This window comes from Betta splendens, chromosome 7, assembly GCF_900634795.4.
Source record: "Betta splendens chromosome 7, fBetSpl5.4, whole genome shotgun sequence".
Lineage (NCBI taxonomy): Eukaryota > Metazoa > Chordata > Actinopteri > Anabantiformes > Osphronemidae > Betta > Betta splendens.
In genome coordinates, this window is record NC_040887.2 from 3,616,689 (window position 1) to 3,636,633 (window position 19,945).

A 19,945-nucleotide genomic window follows, 5' to 3' on the forward strand; every position below is an offset into this window, starting at 1 on the left:
CCACAAAGTCCAAATCCCCGGCTCTGAGGATCCTCACGCTGGAGTCCTGCACGGGGAGAGATTAACAACAAACACTGAACACCAGCCTCCTGTTGGCGCCTCAGAGGCACAGAAATGATGGATCACTGAGGGAAGTTCGGTCACACGCCCGTCTGCAGCTTCGCTGTCATTTGAAGACTTACTTCAATCTGTAGGTGGATCATGATCTCACGCATGTTTGTTTACATTTGTTCATATGAAAACAGTTCTTATGGTTACGTAAATTACTGTTGTTCAGTTCCAGATTAGACAAAGTACAAATTTTTGTTTCCACTAAAGGATATATTAACATGTCTGTCTTTTCTAAGTGGTTACAGTCAGATCTCAACATTCATGTTTGGGTGTTCACCATATCCAGCAGTAGCTCCAACTGCCTCTGACACAAGCAAACACTGACATCTAGTGGAGGTTGTTTAAAATCACAACGTTATGAGGCAGACAAATAAATGAATTTGTTTCAGCGGGAAAATGGTTTCTGGGTTTAAACCATCATTGTGGGGATTTGAGGATGAGTGTCTCTCTCTCGCTGTCTGTGCACAATGTTTTCTAAAAGTAAAAAAAACTCTCATCCAAGCAACAGGTTCACACACACACACACACACACACACACACACACACACAGAAAAAAACAGTCATCAGTGTAGAAACTCACAGCAGCTGAAGAGGTTCAGTCAAAGAAGCGTGGTCATGAGAGCAGTCCGGCCGCTGCAGCTTAATGGATGAAGAGGCACTCATGTTGGCAGCAGACGATGGAACAAGGTCAAACAGGAGTGTGACAGGTGAAATGAGTAAACAGTGATTACTGGGAACCGTGGGGTGCGTGAGGTAGAGCTGAGGGTGAGTATGTGTGGCTCCAGACAATGACAATAGACTGAGACTGAGAGGGAAGATGGAACAGGAGCACTTACATTCATATCAATAAACCACCATTCATGTCTTCATGGACAGATATCATGTTTACGATGTGCTTCAATATGTTTGGAATTATTCCACCTCACCTGTGTGGACAGTTGGTTGTATGACATCAGTAGTTTGACCAGTGGTTGTACACATACTGGTTTCCATACAGAGTTCCAGTTGTCTGGTTAAGTGAAATTGTTCCAGCTCCCGACGTAAACACATCCTCAGCCTCAACCTCCATAGTTTAAAGCTTTTGGAAAAGTCCTCACACTCACCTGACAGTCACAGACATATCTGTGAATAATTGATAATTCCCAAATCAAGAATCTTGCAATGTACAACATGAATATCTGCAGAGAGAGTGGGAAGGACCTTTAATCCCCTTGAGTTACTGCATGCAGCCTGAAAAACACGCAAACTGACCGTTCAAAGAAGCATTTATGGGAGAAACGATAATTCTTCATTCTAATCATGTAAATACAAAAATAAGTCTAGTGGTAGAGATAGTTATGGTGCTAGTGTATACAGAACTAGCTCAGACCCTGAAGCCCTGGTTTATCGGTACCGGTGAAGTGAAGATTGGGGCCTTTGATTGGTGCCAGCCAGTAAACTGTCCTCGTCAGGGGTACTGACATTTTGGGTCGGAGCTGAGGTGAGAGGACAGAGCAGATGGAGCTCAGGAGGGAGCCGGCACTGGCAGAAGACCCAGACACTAGGCTGGAACGCTGTGGCTGCTTCGGGAAATGGATTGGCCAGAGATATGTTACATGGAATCAGTTCAGCATACAGTATGAACACGTCACATCTTTTCCTCAGTATCATTTATTGTTCAATCTACATCAGTTGGTCCTTGGACAAACCGTCTCCACTCATTTCTTAGTTTGTAGGATACATTTATGACCAAAGAACACATTTCACACTGCTACAGATTGACAGAACTGCCATATCAAATGTTAAGATATCTATTTACTGTCATGCTGAGAATTTTTTTTATCAGTAGTAATGACTTACTGATGCTGTTGCTGCTGCTAGTGTGGCTTCTGGCATAATAATGGCGTCTATAAATCCCAGTGGCTTGGACGGCATTCCGTAGTATCGTCCTCCTATGGTAGGAATCTGTACCGTACTGTAATTTACAGTTAGATGGAACTGGACATTACATCGTCTGACCCAGCTTAAAACAAATAGACAGACAGTGTAATAATTGTAGAAAAAAACATATGCATTGATACTTTCACCAATCCTCATAGCACAATGTCTTACTTGTACCTATGTTTATTAGTTGTGCAATATCTGAAGATAGTAGACAGCTATGATCGATCGTATAGAGATCTTAATGTAACTAAAACTTGGTATAGCTTTTTGGTTATGAGGATTAGCATAGTCATCCTGGACCTAATAGTATTTCATGATTACACTGGATATAAAAAAAGATCTCTGCAGATTGACATTTCTGTACATGTATGTAGTTTTGTTTTGTTTTGTACATAGCTGTAATGGTTAGCTTTCGAAATTCATCTCCACATCGTCTCGCTCTGTCTTTCGCCACGTCTCATGGCATCTCCTTTGCAGCTTCGCTTTGGCAGTCAAATCCAGAGGTGGACAGAGAGCCCGTGGCCTCCCGTGCCCAAACGCTCGACTCTCAGGGAGTCCCACTCGCCTGCCGCGCCCACGGACGAGCCACGTTGTGCAGCATAGTTCCTTGTGTAGTCTTTGATAGTCCGCTGTTAGCGCTCGCGCCGCTAACAAGTGTTGTGCTAGTTTGTACAGTAGAACCCCCTTCGTCTGGCTGGTCTGTAAAAGGCCGTTTCACAGTTAAGTCCCAAGCAGCAGTCTTGCTCAGGGGTGGGTGAGGGACACCAGAGGCTCTGAAGGGTCAGTTGTGCTGGTCCATTCACTCCAGCCAGATGCTAGACCAGTGGATCCCAAGTGTTCCCTCTGTTTACAACTCGAAAGCTTTTCAAGCTCCTTCCTCTGTGTTCCGCTTTTGATTATTTTAAGCTGCAACTCATGCAAGATTCTCTCCAATCCTTGTCATTAGGAAACACTGTGCTAGCCCGGACAGATCAGCCTATCACATGCAGCTAATACGGCTATTTCAGCTAGAAAACCAGCTGTTTAAAGTATATATTTCTTGCAGCAGTATTAGACAAAGTACATCGCAATGAAAGCTGAAAAGACAATGTGCATGTTGGAAGCTTGTAAAATGACACTGAGCCGTGTAATACATACATTGAATCAGGAGCATCTGATGTTAGCTGTATTAGCTACAGTCGCTAGCCTGCTGCGGTTTTAATGGCTGGCTGGGGTAAAGGCCTGTGTATGCTGTCACCCTTCAAGGCCCCCGGGGGCTGTCCTTGACCTCTGACACTAGGATAATAGACCATCTCTCAAGGAGAGGCTGGAACATCCAAAGGCCTTACTCGAAATACGGGTTGCTAAGATGCAGGTCGATGAGGAAAGAAGAAAAAGTATCCAACCACGGTCTGCATTTACTTAAAGTAGTTAAGACTTAGAAGGTTTTCATATGAACAGGCAATGTTGTCATTTTGTTTGAACAAATATTCTGTGGAGGATACTTTTTCACTCTTGTTTTCACGTGCGCTCCACTCAGCCTTGCTTCTCAGCTTCCTTCTACCTCGCTTCCCCTGTTGTCCTTCAGGCCTTGGGCCTCCTTCACAGGCTGTTCTTGTCCGGCAGCTCGGCCTCCGGGCTTCTGGGGAAGTATACGGTGGCTTTGTGCTCTTCGTAGCGGTCGATGTGTTTGAGGTGGACCACCATGTGCAGGGCGTACGCCAGGACCAGCAGCAGGATCAGCGACGTCACCAAGCCCATCAGGATGGCGGGCGTCAGGAAGGTGGCGCAGTCGCTGGCCGACGCGAACTTGTCCGACTGCACGTTGAAGGCCTGGATCTGGAGGAGCGGAGGGGAGGCAGAAGGATCCGATTAGGCTGAACTAAAAAGGACGAGGCTCTCTCTCGGTTTACCAGGCTCTGGACAGATGGAAAGGTTAGCACAGCCTAGCTGACGGCCACGAAAGCAGACCGACAGCCTGCCAAACAGACGGCAAACTGACCGGCTGCCTCCTAAAACAAGCGGCGCACAAAGGGAAACACGCACACGCGCCAACATGGAGGCAACAAGGGGGGGGGAGACTAGAATCGCGAGGGGCTTGCGGTCGTTATTATTAGAGCGGCGGCCATGGCGTACCTGGAAGTCGGTGAAGGTGATGTGCCAGTTGGCGGACGTGTCGGTGTGGGAGCTGGGCACTAGCAGGGTGTCGTATTTGTGCAGGCTGCTGACGTGCTGGCAATGGTAGGACGAGGTGGCCGGGGCGTAGACCTCGCTGGCGTTGAACGTGGCCTCCTGGGTCCAGTTGTAGTGGATGTGAACGCTGTCCAGTGTGAACCAGTTCTGACCGGCCGCCTCGTAGAAAGTGTTGGACATCTGAAGCCTGGAAGAAAAGGCAGTGAATGGTTCAGAGATGAGGCCTTCGAGGTGTTAGTTAGTGCTAATACTTGGAAGAAGTGTGCGCATGTCACCTGATTACTAGACCTCGCAAATCCTCCACGTCGCCGAACCGCAACGAGAGTCTGAACAAAACCAGAAATCTGTAAACATACTATTTAACAGCAGCATTTGTGAACTGAAAACATTTCAGCTATTTTCTTTATGTCTAAGAGTAGAATAGTAAATGTTCTTGACTCACGTCGCTTTCTCCTTGGTGCAGACGGAGCCTTTGGTGTCGACCGGGGAGTTGGAGTTAAAAACCCTCTCCGTCAGATCAATGAAGGTGTGGTTCCTGTAGCGGATCGCCAGCCGCTTTGCCTTGAACAGAATGCAGGTCTTCCCGTTGTAAGACACACTCAGAGGCCCGTAAGGCCCCATCAGAGACTGGAGAAGCTTCCTCTTACTGTGAGTCATCCCCGGCTGATGCCACTTAAAAGGCTGCGAACATGTGAAGAGATCGAACAAAGGAGACGTGAGAAAAAAAAAACTGCAGTAAACTGGCACAAAGCATGGTGTAATGCTTCGACTGGCCTCTAGGGGGCGATGTGAATAGTAACATGGCATCACACACCAAAACTAATTGTGTCTCATCAGTTGGAATGAGCCATTACTGGCTGGTAAATAGATAGCATACATTCAGGTAATCCTGTTAGCGGCGCGCACAGGACGCAGCCGCATCGATCGGGTACGTCATGCGTGCGCGTGTCCGCCCCGCAGCTCGGCGTCTAGTCCACACGCCTGACCCACAACAAGCTCAGCCGCGCGCACCGCCCCCCGTAGGAGCTGCGGCAGCTTCCGCGCCCCGCTGACTGTTGCTTCACCTCAGAGGGCACCGTTAGAAATGACCCCGGCCCCTGAAGCCTGTGAACAACGGGACGTCAGCACAAGGTGACGTTTGGAGCCTCTCCCTCTCAAACGAGAACAGGAGCGGCGTCTTTGTAGAAAACGGCGGCTTTGTGAATTTGCATATCATGTTGGTCCACATGTCTGCACTGCACCGATAGACGCTGCCCCCTCTGGCTTTTTAATCTCCTGGCGCTCATTGGAGGGCATGTGGGCTAATCCAGCGCAACTTTACAAGACACGTAAAGAGGCAATCACGCTGGCTACACAATGATTCGCCTGGTAAAGTCATACTCAGAATAAAATGGCAGCGAGAGGGGTGCTGTACTGGATGTGGATGTGGGCTAATTTTCAAGAGCGGCCCAGTATTTATAGGTGCCAATGATATTTTACCTCGGATGAATGTGAGACCCGACGCATTCCCACATCCAAGGTCGAGCGGTGCGCCTGAGTGCGCATCCTCTGCCGTGGCGCTAATGTGTCTGCGCGTGCACGTGCACGGACTGTGTACCTGCAGTATTCTCCTGAGTGGGTTTTCATCTTCGGGCGTCAAAATGACCTCTTCGCTTTCTAGACCGTACTCGCTGTCTTGACCTGGAAGCACAAAAACACATTAGAGCCGCCGTGAAAGATTACACCGGCGCACACGCGCGGCTCCGCGCGCTGCTGCATTGCAGGCTGCAACACAAGCGCGGAGGTTGAGCCGCTTTCACGCAGACTACAGGCGCAAAGCGGCCTGCGCGCACCTCGGCGCCCGGCCTGGTGTCTATTTCCAGTAGTTTTGCGTCATCGCACTGACTCATCGGCGGTTTGTTTCACAGTTACGGTAGTAGCTAATGCTCACTGTTTACAAAATACTCTTCATTCCGATGCCGGAACACGTGATTAGCCATCGTGTAATTTATAGGAGCGTCTCATCATCCGCTCGGCGCTTTTGTCGAGGAGCCTAAATTTACCCACGCGTCTGAGGTGCGCGGATCACGCACTTCAAAGTCAGTTTGCGTTACGGTGACGACGCGAGTAGGAAACGCTTTCGTCAGGAGCGTCCATCCAACGCATCAGCGTCAAAACGACCGTGGCAGCTTAGATGAATCAGGACTTGTGTCGCAGCCAATGTGTTACTTACTTGACGTGACTCTTGTTGCTTGTTTGGGGTTTTCTTTGCTGCGGAAAAGACAGAAGATGCTGGTTTTAGATCAAGCATTTTGTCCACAGCTGCAGTGAAACAGTATAAGACGCGCGAGGCACATCCGGTTATACTGATGCTCAGCTTTAGCATTGTTGTACTGCTGCACACTTATTATCAGCCATGCTAGTGTGTTAGTGTGACGACTGCTCCCGTCTGATTCTGGGGCCTTTGTTCACGTCGTCCCCCATCATTCACGTCATCCCGTTACTTCTGTAAATCCTCAGCACCGGCACCAAATGCAGCCGCCTGTTAAGACGCGTGGCATTCGTTGTGTGGGGTTTGCTTGGACTAAATGACGGATCTTGGATGTGGGACTGACCTACATACGGAGCAGAAGAGGATGAACCTCCGTCCTCCTTCACGTGTTCGCTCCCAGCGGCACTAAAGCCAGTGTGGCCTCTTTAAGGTAATCGTGATCCCTTTAAGTGTCTAATCAAAGACATAAGATGGGCTTACTGAGCGGCACTGACATGGTCACTTTTGCCTGTTGTGATCGTCGAATCCTCTGACTACAGTATGTTGTCTGTCCTAGACTGTTCTAAGTGATTATCTAGGCTGGCTCACTAATCTCCACACAATAGCCAGTTATAATGGGCCTGTAAGCAGCCAACCTTAAGATCTGCTGGTCTGGACATGATAATTGTTTGCTTTGTTGTCTTTCTGTTGATTTCTTTGATTTGTCTACTACTATTTCAATGGTTTAGAGGATTTCAGTACAACGACCTGAACAGAATCTGGCATTGATATTTTCACCCTTTGCTGAGTAGCAGTGCTGTGGTCTCTCATCCTCCTAGAAGATACACAACAGCGGCGTATTTATTCTCATTGCAGAAAGCAAACAAAAACAAACAGCAGCATGACGACTGTTGCTACGGCCCAGATGCGCATCGGTTCCCTCGAACGGTGGAACAAACACCGGTGGATCTGTTTCATGTGCCACAGTCGAGTTATGAACAAGCCTACATTTATAGTAAAACAGTCCAACACAGTTCGTCCATACAGCATGTCGTTAACAGTGTTTATTTGTAGTAGTTGTTGTTGTTTTCATTTTTCAGATTAATGGAATTATGCAATGCTCAGAAATGACCCATATTAAGGAAATCCACAGGGTCCAGTTGTGATTTGTCACAGTTTTGGGGTAAGTGCCATCTGTCTGCAGCAGTTATGCATCAGCCCGTCTGCTGCAGTTTTGCACCTGGGCAGTATTGTGCAGTGCCAGATGGATTAGGATTAGCGCTAAGCGCAGGGCAGTTCCACTGGAACCCAAATATGGAGAGCCGTAGTCCCTGAACAAGATGAAGAGATTAGGGCGTGATGTCAAAGCCCGCCGCATTCATGACAGTTCAAGTGCTAATCAATAGACTTGAAGTGACCTACGTGACAATGGCTGAGCAACCGGCCATAATGTGCAGTCCTGTTGAGCCGTCTGAAGTACGTCCCAGTGTGTGTGTGAGCCAAGTTCAACGTCAATGATGGTTGGGTCCATCACAGACTCGCTGGTGTGTGTGTGTGTGTGTGTGTGTGTGTGTGTGTGTGTGTGTGTGTGTGTGTGTGTGTGTGTGTGTGTGTGTGTGTGTGTGTGAATATTCATCCCTGTTGGTCATATGAATCCATGATGAACGTCAGAGTTCACAGATATGGTAAATAAAAACCTTATACATTGTCCCAGGTGAGTGCTGGGTAAGCTGGTTTGTGTTTCACCCATAAAAGAGCTGCCGAAAGCACCTGGCAGTGGCGTCTGAAGCCTCATAAACAATAATAATAATAAACAACTACAGTAGCCGAGCCAGCGTCCGGCGGCCGCCGTCCCAGGCCTCAGTGGGCTGAAACGGGCCAGCGGCGCCGGTGTGAGTGTGCGAGTTCTAAGTAAAGCCCGGCCGTTTGTTCCTGTGCCAGTTTCGCCGGGTCAGCAGCCCAGGATCGCTGCGGCCCCGTCATTGGCTCAGCCCGTCACACGGCGCCTGGGTGCTGAACAGGCCCTTTACATAATCAAAGCAGACCCAGAGCCGCTCCTCGGCTCAGCTCGCTCGCGCCGCACGGATCCCGGGACACGTCCTCGCGCGGGCGCCCCGGTCCGCACTCCAGGAGAGTGGGATTTACTGTACGGGCGCCCGCGGGGATCGATACCGGTCCTCTGAGCATCCTTCCTTGAGCCCGGTAATGGCCAGCTGATTCTCATCCGTCGCCTCTGCTGCTGCTGCTGCTGCTGCTGCTGCTGAGCAGAGGGAAGGTGCGGTGCCAGAGCCCCAAACTTGTAAACAAGCCCTGTCTGCCTCTGCTCCAGTATAGTGCTGAGCCACTGCACCCAGGCCCTGAACCACCATCAGTCTTACACACGATCCTACTGTACGGTGGCTTAAGGGTTGTGCATCTTCAAACACTCAGCAAACATCTGCCAACAGAACCGGAGCCTAGAACCGAGCCCAGAACAACGGTCGCTGTGTGTCTCTCAGTAGTGATGTGTCCCTGCTCTCGTGTTTCCTTGTATTATGTCTGGGAAACATCAAACGCAGCCCTGATAGTATTTCAGACTGTCCAGGATGAAGCTTTACCACCAGAGACACCTTATTTAAGGGCGTGAACGACACTGTTCAGCTTTATTCATCACCGATCGCCGCTGTCAGCGATTGCGTCCCTTTGGCGTCAGGAAAGCGCGGCTTTAATCCCGCAGGTGCTCCGCTCCCTATTAATAGATTTATTAGTGCAGATTAAGCTTTAGGACTTTACAAGTTGCCGCTCAGGCGCTGCCTTCATTTCTGGGTTGCAGCTTCGGATGTGACCTGAGGGTCAAGTGCTGGTGCTGTAGTTCACGCCGTGCACGCGGGGGTCGCGGGCGTCCAATCGCCAGCAGCCGCTCGGACACAGGCGCAACTTGTTGCTGTTTGTTTATCTTGGAACTTCTAATCCTTCTGTGGAAGCGGATCGCAGATCAGACCTCCGCGGTGAAGCCAATGCTCCTGACCTCATACCAGCGCCTGTGTTTGGGTCAGTGTGTCACCGCTCACCGGCCGCAGGCGAAGCGTAAAACCAGGCGAGACCCTTTAAAAGGCGCTCGCCTGCGTCCGGTTGCTAGCGAGCGCCCCGGAGCGCCATGAACGGCGTGATTATTCCGTAACTTGAGAACGAGGTTAATATGGAACGGGGCTCGTTTCCTTAACAACTGCGCCTTGTAAACATGTGAGGGGCCGTCTCCTGCGGGACAGTGTGAAGGTTTAATGTGATTTGAGGGAGCTGTAGAATCCAGGTCATATCTAATTAACAGGTAATTGAGAAATTCATTAGGTCGGGTTAAAATAACAATGGATCCTATTGTGTTAACACTAAGATTGTAAAATGGCAATGAGGCGTTTGTGAGTAACTTCCCTACTTAATATTTTAGCCGCACAGTTTTAAAATAACTCATTACATTATTAAGTTATTGTGCGCCTTCTCATCGGTCTTTACAGTTTTCTCATGTTACTTGTAACAATATTTGTGGCCAGATTTTGCTGGAGCTCATCCTCCAGCTTTAGCGTTGCCTTTGCTGAGACTCAGACCAGATAAAACCCAGAATCACCACTTAGTCCGCTGACCCCTAATCTCCACCCAAGTTCACATCGTATTTATTCCCAGCTAAACTATATTAGGCTCGGGTTGTTTCGTAAACATTGCTGCCACGGAGATTATTGCAGTTACATAAAAATGTGTGAACACGGGGACTTTGCCAAATTATTCATGTTGCTGGAAAAGCACAAATGCTGTTTCTGTAGAACAGACTTCAAACAAAGCGTCCTGGTGATGATGAAGGGCCAGTGCGCCCACAGCAGTGGTGTCTGTCTGAGGCTCGGCTGTAAATAAACAGTACAGTAGTATTGTTGTACTACAGCAGGTGTCACAGCAGAAAATCGGACTTCCAGCACGGATCAGCTTGTTTTCCTTTCTGACTACGCACCTCGAAGCTCTCAGCAGCACACGAGGCCCGTTTACCTTTCATTTCCAACCCGCGTTACGTGCGTTGCGCTTATATAACAGCACCGAGGACTGTGTCAGAGCCGAGTGCGGCGCTGCGACTGGGGACTGTAAATGTTACGTCGCCGAGTTACGTGCGAAGTTTGATCCGGGGGACGGGCTCAAAACCCCAGAATGAATGAATGGAGCCACTCTCTGTGAAGAGTCCAGGGATCTGACTGGAGACTGAGCTGAAATTACAACAACCCCCTGAGACTTTGTGCGCTAAATTCTAAATCTAAGTAATTTGTACTGTAGCACTTTGTGTACTTGTGTGCAGATAAGATTGTTTGCGTGGTAAATAAAGACATGCCCTCTATAATATAATCCCTGACTCCATAAAGTGCAGTAAGTGTTTGGAAACTGATTAAAGAGCATTGTGTGGGAAAGTGCAGCGTATTACTCCTTTACAGCGTTTGCGCTATAGAGGCTTGCGTGAGCGTGGCATAGTTTCAAGAGGCTGCCGTGGGTTTGGCAGGGCACCACCGGGTCGCCCTGGTGTGTCTGTGAGCAGGCCGCGGGAGCGGGTTCTAGCTGCGGCCCCGGCGCCGGGTCGGGTCGGGTCGGGCCCGTCGCTGGGCCGCTCCTGCGATCGTCCCCAGGTTTGAGCCTTGAATATTTTATCCAGATTTGACCTGCAGGACCGCGTGTGCATTATGCAGACATGGCTAGAATTCCCTACTCCACTCTTCCTCGCTCGCCCGCCCGCCCGCCCGCTCGCTCTCTCTCAATGACTGCATCAGTAAACAGACCCCAGCAGACCATTTGTGCATTCTTTCTTCCCTCTCCTCCCTGTCCTATCCATATTTACCTCCCCCCATGCTCCCCCTCTCCCCTCCTTCCCTCTCTCTTTGTACCTCTCCTGCAGGCCCCGCTGCCCCAACCTTATTTAACTCCTTCCTGTCAGACCAGAGACAACAGCCCCGTCCGTGATCGATGAGCAGCGTCTGATGCGGTCCCCAACACTGAGACAAACAAAGCCCGGCGGCTCGGCTCAGCTCGCTCTCTGTGCTACGCCAATACAGCCTGCAGCCACAATGTGAGCTACAGCCAAGGTGAAAATGGGAGGAAGAGACGGGAGAGGTGAGGAGGAAAAGCCCCTGAGAACACATCAAGATCCCATCATTCCTGCATGCATCTCCCCGTACCCCTCCCCCCCGTCCCCTACACCCCTCCCGCGTCCACTGCTATAGGGAGGATGGATTTACCTTCTGTCCAGGATTTCAGGCACTTCGTCATAGATGAGTCCCGGCTGCAGCTCTTCCTCAGTGAAGGAGAGGCCGGGCCGGCTGAGAGCGGAGACCAAGGCGAGGGAGCAGAGGAGGAATGCGTGTGCAGCCATTGAGACAATGAGAGGAGACTGCCGCCGCTTGAGCGCCGCTTCATAATCTGCTCTCCTAGCAGTGCCCGACTCCCCGCTCCCCCGACTGGCAGCGGCCGCGGCCAATGGGAGGCGAGCAGAGCCGCTCGGCGTGCGTCACAGCCCCCTCCCTGCACCTTCCCCTCCTCCCCCGCCTCCCCCCGCTCCCATCCTACTCTCTCCGCTGTCATCCTCCCTCTGCCTTTTTCGCCACTCCGCTCACCCTCCCACGTCCACCCCTGTGCTCTCTCTACCTTCTCTTCCTCTCCTCCGCGCGCTCGTAGCCACAGGCGAGCCCTAAGTATAGACAACAGCTCATTGGTTTTCATAACACATCTCATCATACCTATGGTACCTACGCTCATCCACATGTGGACACGCTGCACTGTCACCAGCCCCTGTAGACAATCACCTGGGAATGTCAAGGTCAGATTGTCTGAGGGGATCTGGGGATGTTTACATGGCTTTACACGGCCACAGAACGCAACACGGAGCCCACGGAGCCGCGGCTACGTGACCTAGATCTCCAGCATGCTGCCACAATAGCAGAATTAATTCACTTGATCTATGTGTTGTTGTGAGCACAGAGAAGGCCCGCGGCTGAGGAAATTGTCCACTGAGGCTGCAAATATGGATGACAGGAGCAGCTGAGCATCCGTGGGATGAGACGGGAACGAGGGTCCGGCCCCGACGACCCTGCCGGCTGATCCCCACCCACTCATTATTGAGCCCCCCCCATGCGTGAGGCCACACAGGGACCTGATACACCCTCTCATGTCTGTTACTTCCATATCCAACAATGTGACGCTGTTTCAGAGCCGAACATTAAGAGTCGCTTACGTAACCAAGTGTTGTGACCTACTATCGCGGCTGATTTTCACATTGATGCACGGCAGTGATTCACACTGAAGGACCGACTGCAGAGCAACGCTTTAAACAACAAACTCCTGCCGCTAGATCCGCCTCGCTCTGCACAGTTCAAACCCGCTCTGACAACGTTTTATACAAACGCATGATAACTGTTTGTCATCTGTTACCGTGGGTACGGACCTTGATTCTACACACTGTTAAACATGTGCTGTATCGTCATCAGAACAAGCATTGGTTTGTAATGTTTGCATCGAAGGTGATGCAGGTAGTGCGTGTGTGTGTGTGTGTGTGTGTGTGTGTGTGTGTGTGTGTGTGTGTGTGTGTGTGTGTGTGTGTGTCCTGGGTCATACAGTAACAGGAGGTGACTGAAGGCTGCCTCAGCCCTCTGTCTGCCTGCCACCGTGTCCTCAGCGGGCCGTTGTGTCCTCCCACCGCCGGGAAAGCGCAGACTGGACCGTCGGCGCTGGCGTGACAGCGTGACGGCGTCGCAGAGCGTCCGGAGTCCGATGAGCAGGTGTGACCACCTTAAAGGAAGCAACGTCACCACTTCGGGCAGCTGGTGGAGACAGACGTCTGACTCGTACTTTGTTCTTGAAGCAAAAAAATAATGTCTCGCTGAGATTGACTGGTGTGGATTCGCCGCAGCAGCTGTGCTTTCAGCAGCAGTCGTGTTGGGGTTGTGAGGATCAGATTTAAGGTGGACTTTTTGACCTGGTGAGTCATCCAGCTTTTTACATTACAAAACAGATCGATCGAACAGAGCTGGGGGTCACGGTCTATTTATAGATATGATCTCATATGCAACTTTTTAATCCTGCTCTTTATGCCTGCAAAACACAGGGTGATGTAACGGGTTCAAGCTGTTTTGGATCGTGTGTTGCCGCTATAGGACTGCTAATCTGGCGGCGAGCATGAGCATCTGATCCCTGCAGCGTAGGAGCAACAAATGCTACAGCCCGGCCTCATTAAGATGCCTCCACTGTCACTAGTGGGTCGCTTGATGGAAACGTTTGGCTCCACCTTTAACTCACAATGAACAGAAAAAACTGAAAACATTGGTATGTTTTTATTAGTATAGTAATTTGTTGTGTGTTACAATACTGTCTCTGTAGCCTTTTTACTGATCTTGCTGTGTCCACACACACACACACACACACACACACACACACACACACAAACACACACACACACACACACAGTCTTTCATTTCGAAAACGAGATCAGTAAATAAGGCCACCCCAGGTGATGACACTTCACACTCCCAACGTATGACTTACATCTGGTTTGTACAGTATACATCGACACATCATCTTCCAGGTTCAGGTGGTTCCTTCTATCGCATCTACACTGTTCAAACGTGTGAATCTAATGACTGAATAAACAACTTCCTCTTCCAAATCCTGGATTCCGACTGTGCATGTAATTACAGTTACTGCAAAAACACCCCTTATAAAAACTAGCCTATGTAATAAATCTAATAAATTAATACATTTAATAGAACAATCTCCCGGTACTGTGATAATTTGCTGATTAATCTGGGGAGATTCCTTAACGCTCTCACAATCTATCAGTGTCACTGTTTGTATTATACAGGCAATGTGATAAATGGATTAAATATTATGCATCTCGATACTCGGTATAAAGCTATGGAACTAGTTCTAATTGTCCCTCTATGGACTCTGATGCCGGGTTTTACAGTACTCTTACATAAGCACCCATCCGTCTAGAGCCATTCATAAGACACTCACCACACAGCGTTTGCTCCGCACAGCTGTTCTGCACCTTTAAGTTGTCTGGATCAATCATGTGATCGTCGCAGACAGAAGCAAAGGTTTGATTGGCTGAAACCTGTGAATGGCGAACATTAATAATTAACATTCATGTCACAACACTGCAGTTTCATTCAGGCCTCGGCTTCTCTCAGCGGGTGCTACAGTCTGTACCACTGGGGGGCGCTAACCTTCACCGTGGGTTTATGTCATGAGGCACAACGTTAACTTAAAAAATATGAGAAATAAATCTGGGCTCATCGTCTGTTCTGTGACAGAGAGGACTGAGATCGCTTTAGTCTGGCCAGTGAGTAAATAAATAAAGCCAATAAATTAAATACATTCACATTAGTAATACATTACGTGTTAGTTGCTAAAACAATCCCACTTTGTTACAATACGTCATTTTACAGGTAGTGATAAACGTCCCCGGTCAAATAGCAGCACGTCCCCCACACCGAGCACCGCACCTGATGAACTCCCGGTACCAGAACCAAGACTCAAAACAATACATTCAAAATGGCAAACGTGGAGAAAAGACGTGCACGTCTGAGATTCTCAGCGGCTTTCGGGTCACAGAGGTGGATGACATCGGACGAGCTACAGTGTGTGCGTCTCCTCCTCCAAGACACAAAAAGCCGGAATGAAGCGAGAGCAGGAGCGGCCGACGCTCGCTCCACAGCCTGCAGACGAACTGAGGTCGATCACACAGAGTCCAAAAGACACTTCGTAAGAAGGTTGGTTGTTTTAGTAGAAGGCTGACCTAAATCTATACACAGTGCTCTACCGCAACTACCACCACTTTGTATCAAAACACAATATGAGAGTGGCAAATGCAGTCGCGGGTCGACAATATTCCCAAACCTGACTTATCTAAAAGAAAGTATATAAAAGCACAGATCAAACCAAAAGCACAGGTCAATCCATATATAAGAGTATATTCAAACTAGACAACAACTATCATGCCAGGTCTATGTTTATGTGACAGGCGTAAAGATAGTCATGATAATATTTCCTTTACTTTGCTATGTGGCTGGATAAATAATTCTTTTTCTTCCCATATGATTTGATTGTCTATAAACTACATGTAAGAGAGGCACCAGACTGTAAAGAATGGAAATAAACCAGTAAACAAATAAATAAGTCTCTCTATAGAAATATAAACCCCAGACGTGTCTGGTAACTATGGAGTCGATTAGCGCTTGATCAATGCAGACACATATAAAACGGCAGTCCTGGAACAAATCGTTTGCTCTAGTCTAGAATCGCCTCGTTGAGCCAAGAGGTGACATTAACCCCAAATCAGCGTCTAAAAGCAACGACACCCGTCTATAAAACGCGCATAAAAGAGAGAAGGCACAGAAACACAAACCCCTGCGGCGTGGGTCGAACCGTGGGTCGAACCGTGGGCCGAACCGTGGGCCGAACCGTGGGCCGAACCGTGGGCCGAACCGGCAGCAGCAGCCGGTCGGCCGCTCGCTGGGTGGAGCCGGACCTCCACGGCTCGGTTTGTTTTGGTGGTCGCTTCTGTTCGGAATCCACTAGAGCTCAGCGGGATGATGAACGGAGAGGAGGTGGCCCCTGAACGCACCGCAGCAGATGAAAGAGGCTTCTTCGCTTGAGTCGAACGGTCCCTAACGTGGACGGAGCGCAACATCGCTCCTCGCATGGCGTCCCACAGCTTTTAGACTAAAATGAACAGGAAAGCCACTTTATGCTACAGATGTGCGCTGTAAGACTCGCTATCCATCTACTTCATCACACCTGTCTTCTCCCGCGTGGTTCCGTTTGTGGCCTTTGGCTCGGTCTTTGCACCGACCGGCTTCGCCGCAGTCACGTTTGCTGCCGCGGACTCTCTGCGCTCCGGCCTCTTCTCCTGCCTGGCCGGGTCTCTGCCGGCGCCGGCGCCGGCGCCGCGTGGGTGCACGGGCGGCGCCCTCCCCGGGGCGAGGCCTTTGCCCTGGGGCAGGCGGGGGTCCTCTCCAATGTTGACCGTGAGGTTGGTGTAGAGCGGCTCCAGCTCTTTGGAGAGGAGCTCGTAGGTCAGAGAGTTGAGGCCGTCGGAGCGCCAGTTGAGGCGGGTCCGCTTCAGAAGATCAAACCTGGGAACACCGGGAGACCGATGTCAGTCTGAGGGACCACGCTGACCGAAAAATGCTTGTTTTTGATTATCACAAAGGCCTTGCTAGGATATTATAGGCACAAACCGAGAGGGTTTTTAGACCCTAAAAACAAACAAGAGCAGCAGAAATATTAGCATGGCAAAGCGAGGAGCAGCCCATTCCGAAGGGGCACATAAGCAGAAAGACCAAAATTAGTGATTAGTTACTATACGATATCAATACATACATACAGACATAGATCAGTGGGGAAAATGCCCCCACATAACGTGCATGTCTTCACCTGCGTGGGTTCTGCTCATTGCCTCGGTCTCCTTTGTGCTTGATCATCTTGTAATGACCGATGGCCACTGGGGGGCGCACTATCTTCATGCCAGACAGGCGGATGCTGAAAAGGCAGCAGGACGGGCAGAATCTCAGTCAAAGCAGTGGCCAGCGGCTCAGAGCAGTAACTACTGTACTCACCTGAACTATAAGTTAAGGTGGAAACAGAAAGAAAACGGGTGACACATGAGAGTTAACGTACTGTTATGGCCCGTAGGTGGTGGAAAACACTGTGGTTCCCTTTTTTCAGTCTCTCTGGATGGTGTAACACCCCCTGTCGTCTACGTCAATCAAAACATGTCAGTAATGATGTGTTTCCAAACACCATGCGCAGAGTGAGAAATGCTGTTTGGGACACAAATAGCCCGTTCATGGGGCCTCATGCTAGAATTTGTGTGAGCGTTTGGGTTTTTTTCCCTGCTGCCTCTCAGGAGAAGGCGGCAGCTGATGCGCCTGAGAGAGAAACGAGGGGACCACAGAAATGGAAACCGTGAACCCACGACCCGGCCCGAATCTGCGAGCGGGTCCGGTCCAACATACTCACGGGGCCCCGCTCCGAGAGACACCCAGCGAAGCCACAGCACCCACGGCGGACGTGAAGATGAAAGATGAGGTTAGGACACGCAACTTAAAAAGTCCAAGAAAAGGGAAACGTGTGAGCGAGAACCGAAAAGGGTGAATGACGAAAAAAAACACCGTGACGAGAAAAGAAGCAGAGGTTCCACGCCGGCGTTGGGCCGAGCGCCTCCTCACCGCGCGGCGATGTCGTCGTCCTCGCCGCCCCAGCCCCAGTACTGGTTGGGGAAGCCGTTCATCTTCATGTACTGGTCCGGGGTCACCGCCGACACCCCCCCGAAGTACTGTGGGTACGGCAGCCTGTGTGAGCGAGGGGCAACATCACCACCACCACCAGCCTGAACGCGGAGCGTGCTGGGCTCGCGGCGCCGCCCGTCTACCTGTATCGGAACTTGTCCATGGCCACGGACAGGTGCGTGGGGAACTGCCTGTGGCAGGTGTAGGTGTTGTGGTCGTTCTCCGGCAGCAGGTCCACGTCGTGCAGGAAGATGCAGCTCCAGTCCTCGTCGCGCAGCGCCTCCCGCACCCCCACGTTGAGCAGCTTGGCTCGGTTGAAGGTCCCGTTGCCCCACTGAAGCCAAGCAAGAGCGAGAGAGAAGCATCAGCGGGTTGATCCCAATGGGGTCTGCGCCTCCAGCTGGGACGGCTCACCTGCTGCACTATGTAGATGCTGTAGTGGATCTGCTGCCTCTGCAGGAAGGGGTGCAGGTGGTAGAGCAGCGCGCGCAGGTGGGTCTGCCGGTTCCGGTACGGCACCACTATGGCCGTGTGGTGGCGCGGCTCGCAGTCCGGCGGCCGGTACCGCCCGCCCGGCGACACCAGCGGGTTCCTCCGCTTGATCTCGTCCAGCGTCAAAGGAGCGGAGAGGTGCACGGACACCGGTCCGACTGGAGGCGGGGACGACAAAAGGTGACAGACTGGGCCGGAGCCTCACATGCTGGCGCGCATTCGGCCCGACGCACTCACCCAGCAGCGGCGACGGCAGCTGACAGTCCCTCAGCGGCGCCGCGGTGGCGGGCGGCCCGGTGCCAGAGCGCCGGGGCGGCGCCGGCGGCGCTCCCACGTGACTGAGGTTGGTGTAGACGTCGTGAGGGCGCGAGTAGTCGAACTCCGGCTCCGCGGTGTGCACCAGCACCGACACCAGCCCCTTGAAGCCCCCGAGGGAGAAGTAGAGCACGAAGGCGAACTGGAAGCCCACCAGCAGGGCCAGCGTGCACGGGGAGTCCAGGGAGCGGCCGCAGCAGGCCATGGTGCAGGACGGGAGAGCGGGGGGAGGGGGGGGGGCATAAGAGGGGGAATGGGCGCCGAGAGGAGGCCGTTCAGAGGTCGGGTTCAGGGGTGCAGACGTGCGGATGCATCCAGTGGCGGAGCTCAGTCAGCGCCGAGCAAAGTGGACCATCAAACGTCCCTGAAAGGAGAGAAGCCCGTTACTGTTAATGCGCGTGATGATGATGATGATGATGATGAAGACCATGATCATGAGACTGTACCAGTGAGTCCAAAGAGCCAATTAAAAGCGGTCCTGCAGCAGGACGGCCTCACTCCGCCTCTCTCCTCCTCTTCCTCCTCTCATCATCACGCGTTCTGTAAGAACAGAGGCGACTGTCGTCGGAGCTAAAACGAGACGCGGCGACAAAAGAAATGTCATGTTTGCGTCTTTTTTTAGCCCGGCTTCTATTCTGACGCTGACGGCCGCGGATCAAATTAATCCAGCATCACACGTCGCCGTTTGTCCGGACAATTACACGGTGTAAGTGAGCCGCGGATCCCTTTGCTGAGTGTGATGATGAAAGACTTCAAATAGATCAGCGTGGAGCGCCGACAGACAGCTGTTGGCCCGTCGACGCTCGCGCACGAGGCCCGGGTGTTTACATGACCGGTTCTGGATGCCGGTCCTCCGCTCGGATGCGCCTCGATGTAGTGATTTCACCTCAAGCCGCGCTGCAGCCGCCGACTTACCAGCACGTCCCAAATCCATCCCCCGGCTTCTCTCTGGCGATCGACGGGCCGCTGCCGCCGAGTGGGCGCGATGGACCGAGAGGCGCTTTCTTCCCCGGTGCCCGCCGCTCCTCCTCCTCCGCCGCCGCCGCCGCCGCCTCTTAATCTCTCATCCACAGCGAAGTCGCCCGGTGTCTGCTCGTCGACGGCTGCGGACGCGTTAGCACGCAAGGGCATCGCCGCATGTCCGTCCGGCGTCAACACGACACAACACAGACGGGCGAGACGCGTCTGGATGGGCAGGGGCGCGCGGCGGTGACGCGCATGCGCAGACGCGAATACCGGAGAGCGGTGATAAGTCAGGCTGTGGTTCACCTGGATCCACATCAGGTTAAAAGAAGCTTTACTGGAAGGCGACGACTGTAAGATACGTTACTTATTTACTTACAATACGTGCAGTTCGTTTTGTTGCAAACCAGAGACGCACACACAGATTTAGAAAAAAACGACAGGGCGTCAA

At 51.3% G+C, this 19,945-nt stretch overlaps 2 protein-coding genes and 1 long non-coding RNA gene across 7 annotated transcripts; 1 reads left to right on the forward strand and 2 right to left on the reverse strand.

The window, feature by feature from the left end:
* The first annotated feature begins 712 nt into the window (after nt 1-712).
* LOC129604399 (uncharacterized) lies at nt 713-13,905 on the forward strand. 2 transcript variants are annotated; one of them, XR_008695223.1, is made up of 3 exons: nt 713-818; nt 11,337-13,412; nt 13,539-13,905. It is a non-coding gene; the product is annotated as an uncharacterized LOC129604399 (long non-coding RNA). The 2 variants fall into 2 exon arrangements; XR_008695222.1 differs by lacking the exon at nt 713-818 and adding an exon at nt 6,441-6,887.
* Nucleotides 1,744-11,811, reverse strand: atp6ap1lb (ATPase H+ transporting accessory protein 1 like b). The gene is made up of 7 exons (XM_029155178.3): nt 11,677-11,811; nt 6,419-6,456; nt 5,804-5,886; nt 4,649-4,887; nt 4,482-4,532; nt 4,150-4,393; nt 1,744-3,852 (listed from the first exon to the last, which is right to left on the reverse strand). The coding sequence occupies exons 1-7, from the start codon at nt 11,808-11,810 to the stop codon at nt 3,616-3,618; spliced, it is 1,026 nt and encodes a 341-aa protein (XP_029011011.1). The 5' UTR covers nt 11,811; the 3' UTR covers nt 1,744-3,615.
* b4galt3 (UDP-Gal:betaGlcNAc beta 1,4- galactosyltransferase, polypeptide 3) lies at nt 13,750-19,932 on the reverse strand. Of its 4 annotated transcripts, XM_055510580.1 has the most exons (9): nt 19,447-19,932; nt 18,978-19,101; nt 18,454-18,895; nt 18,139-18,374; nt 17,868-18,058; nt 17,665-17,787; nt 16,871-16,975; nt 16,232-16,569; nt 13,750-16,156 (listed from the first exon to the last, which is right to left on the reverse strand). In XM_055510580.1, exons 3-9 carry the CDS (start codon nt 18,734-18,736, stop codon nt 16,152-16,154), a joined length of 1,281 nt encoding a protein of 426 aa, XP_055366555.1. In that variant the 5' UTR covers nt 18,737-18,895; nt 18,978-19,101; nt 19,447-19,932; the 3' UTR covers nt 13,750-16,151. The 4 variants fall into 4 exon arrangements, with proteins under 4 accessions (XP_055366555.1, XP_055366553.1, XP_029011006.1 ...); XM_055510578.1 differs by having other exon boundaries at nt 13,750-16,569; nt 18,978-19,071; XM_029155173.3 differs by having other exon boundaries at nt 13,750-16,569.
* Between the last annotated feature and the right edge of the window lie 13 nt (nt 19,933-19,945).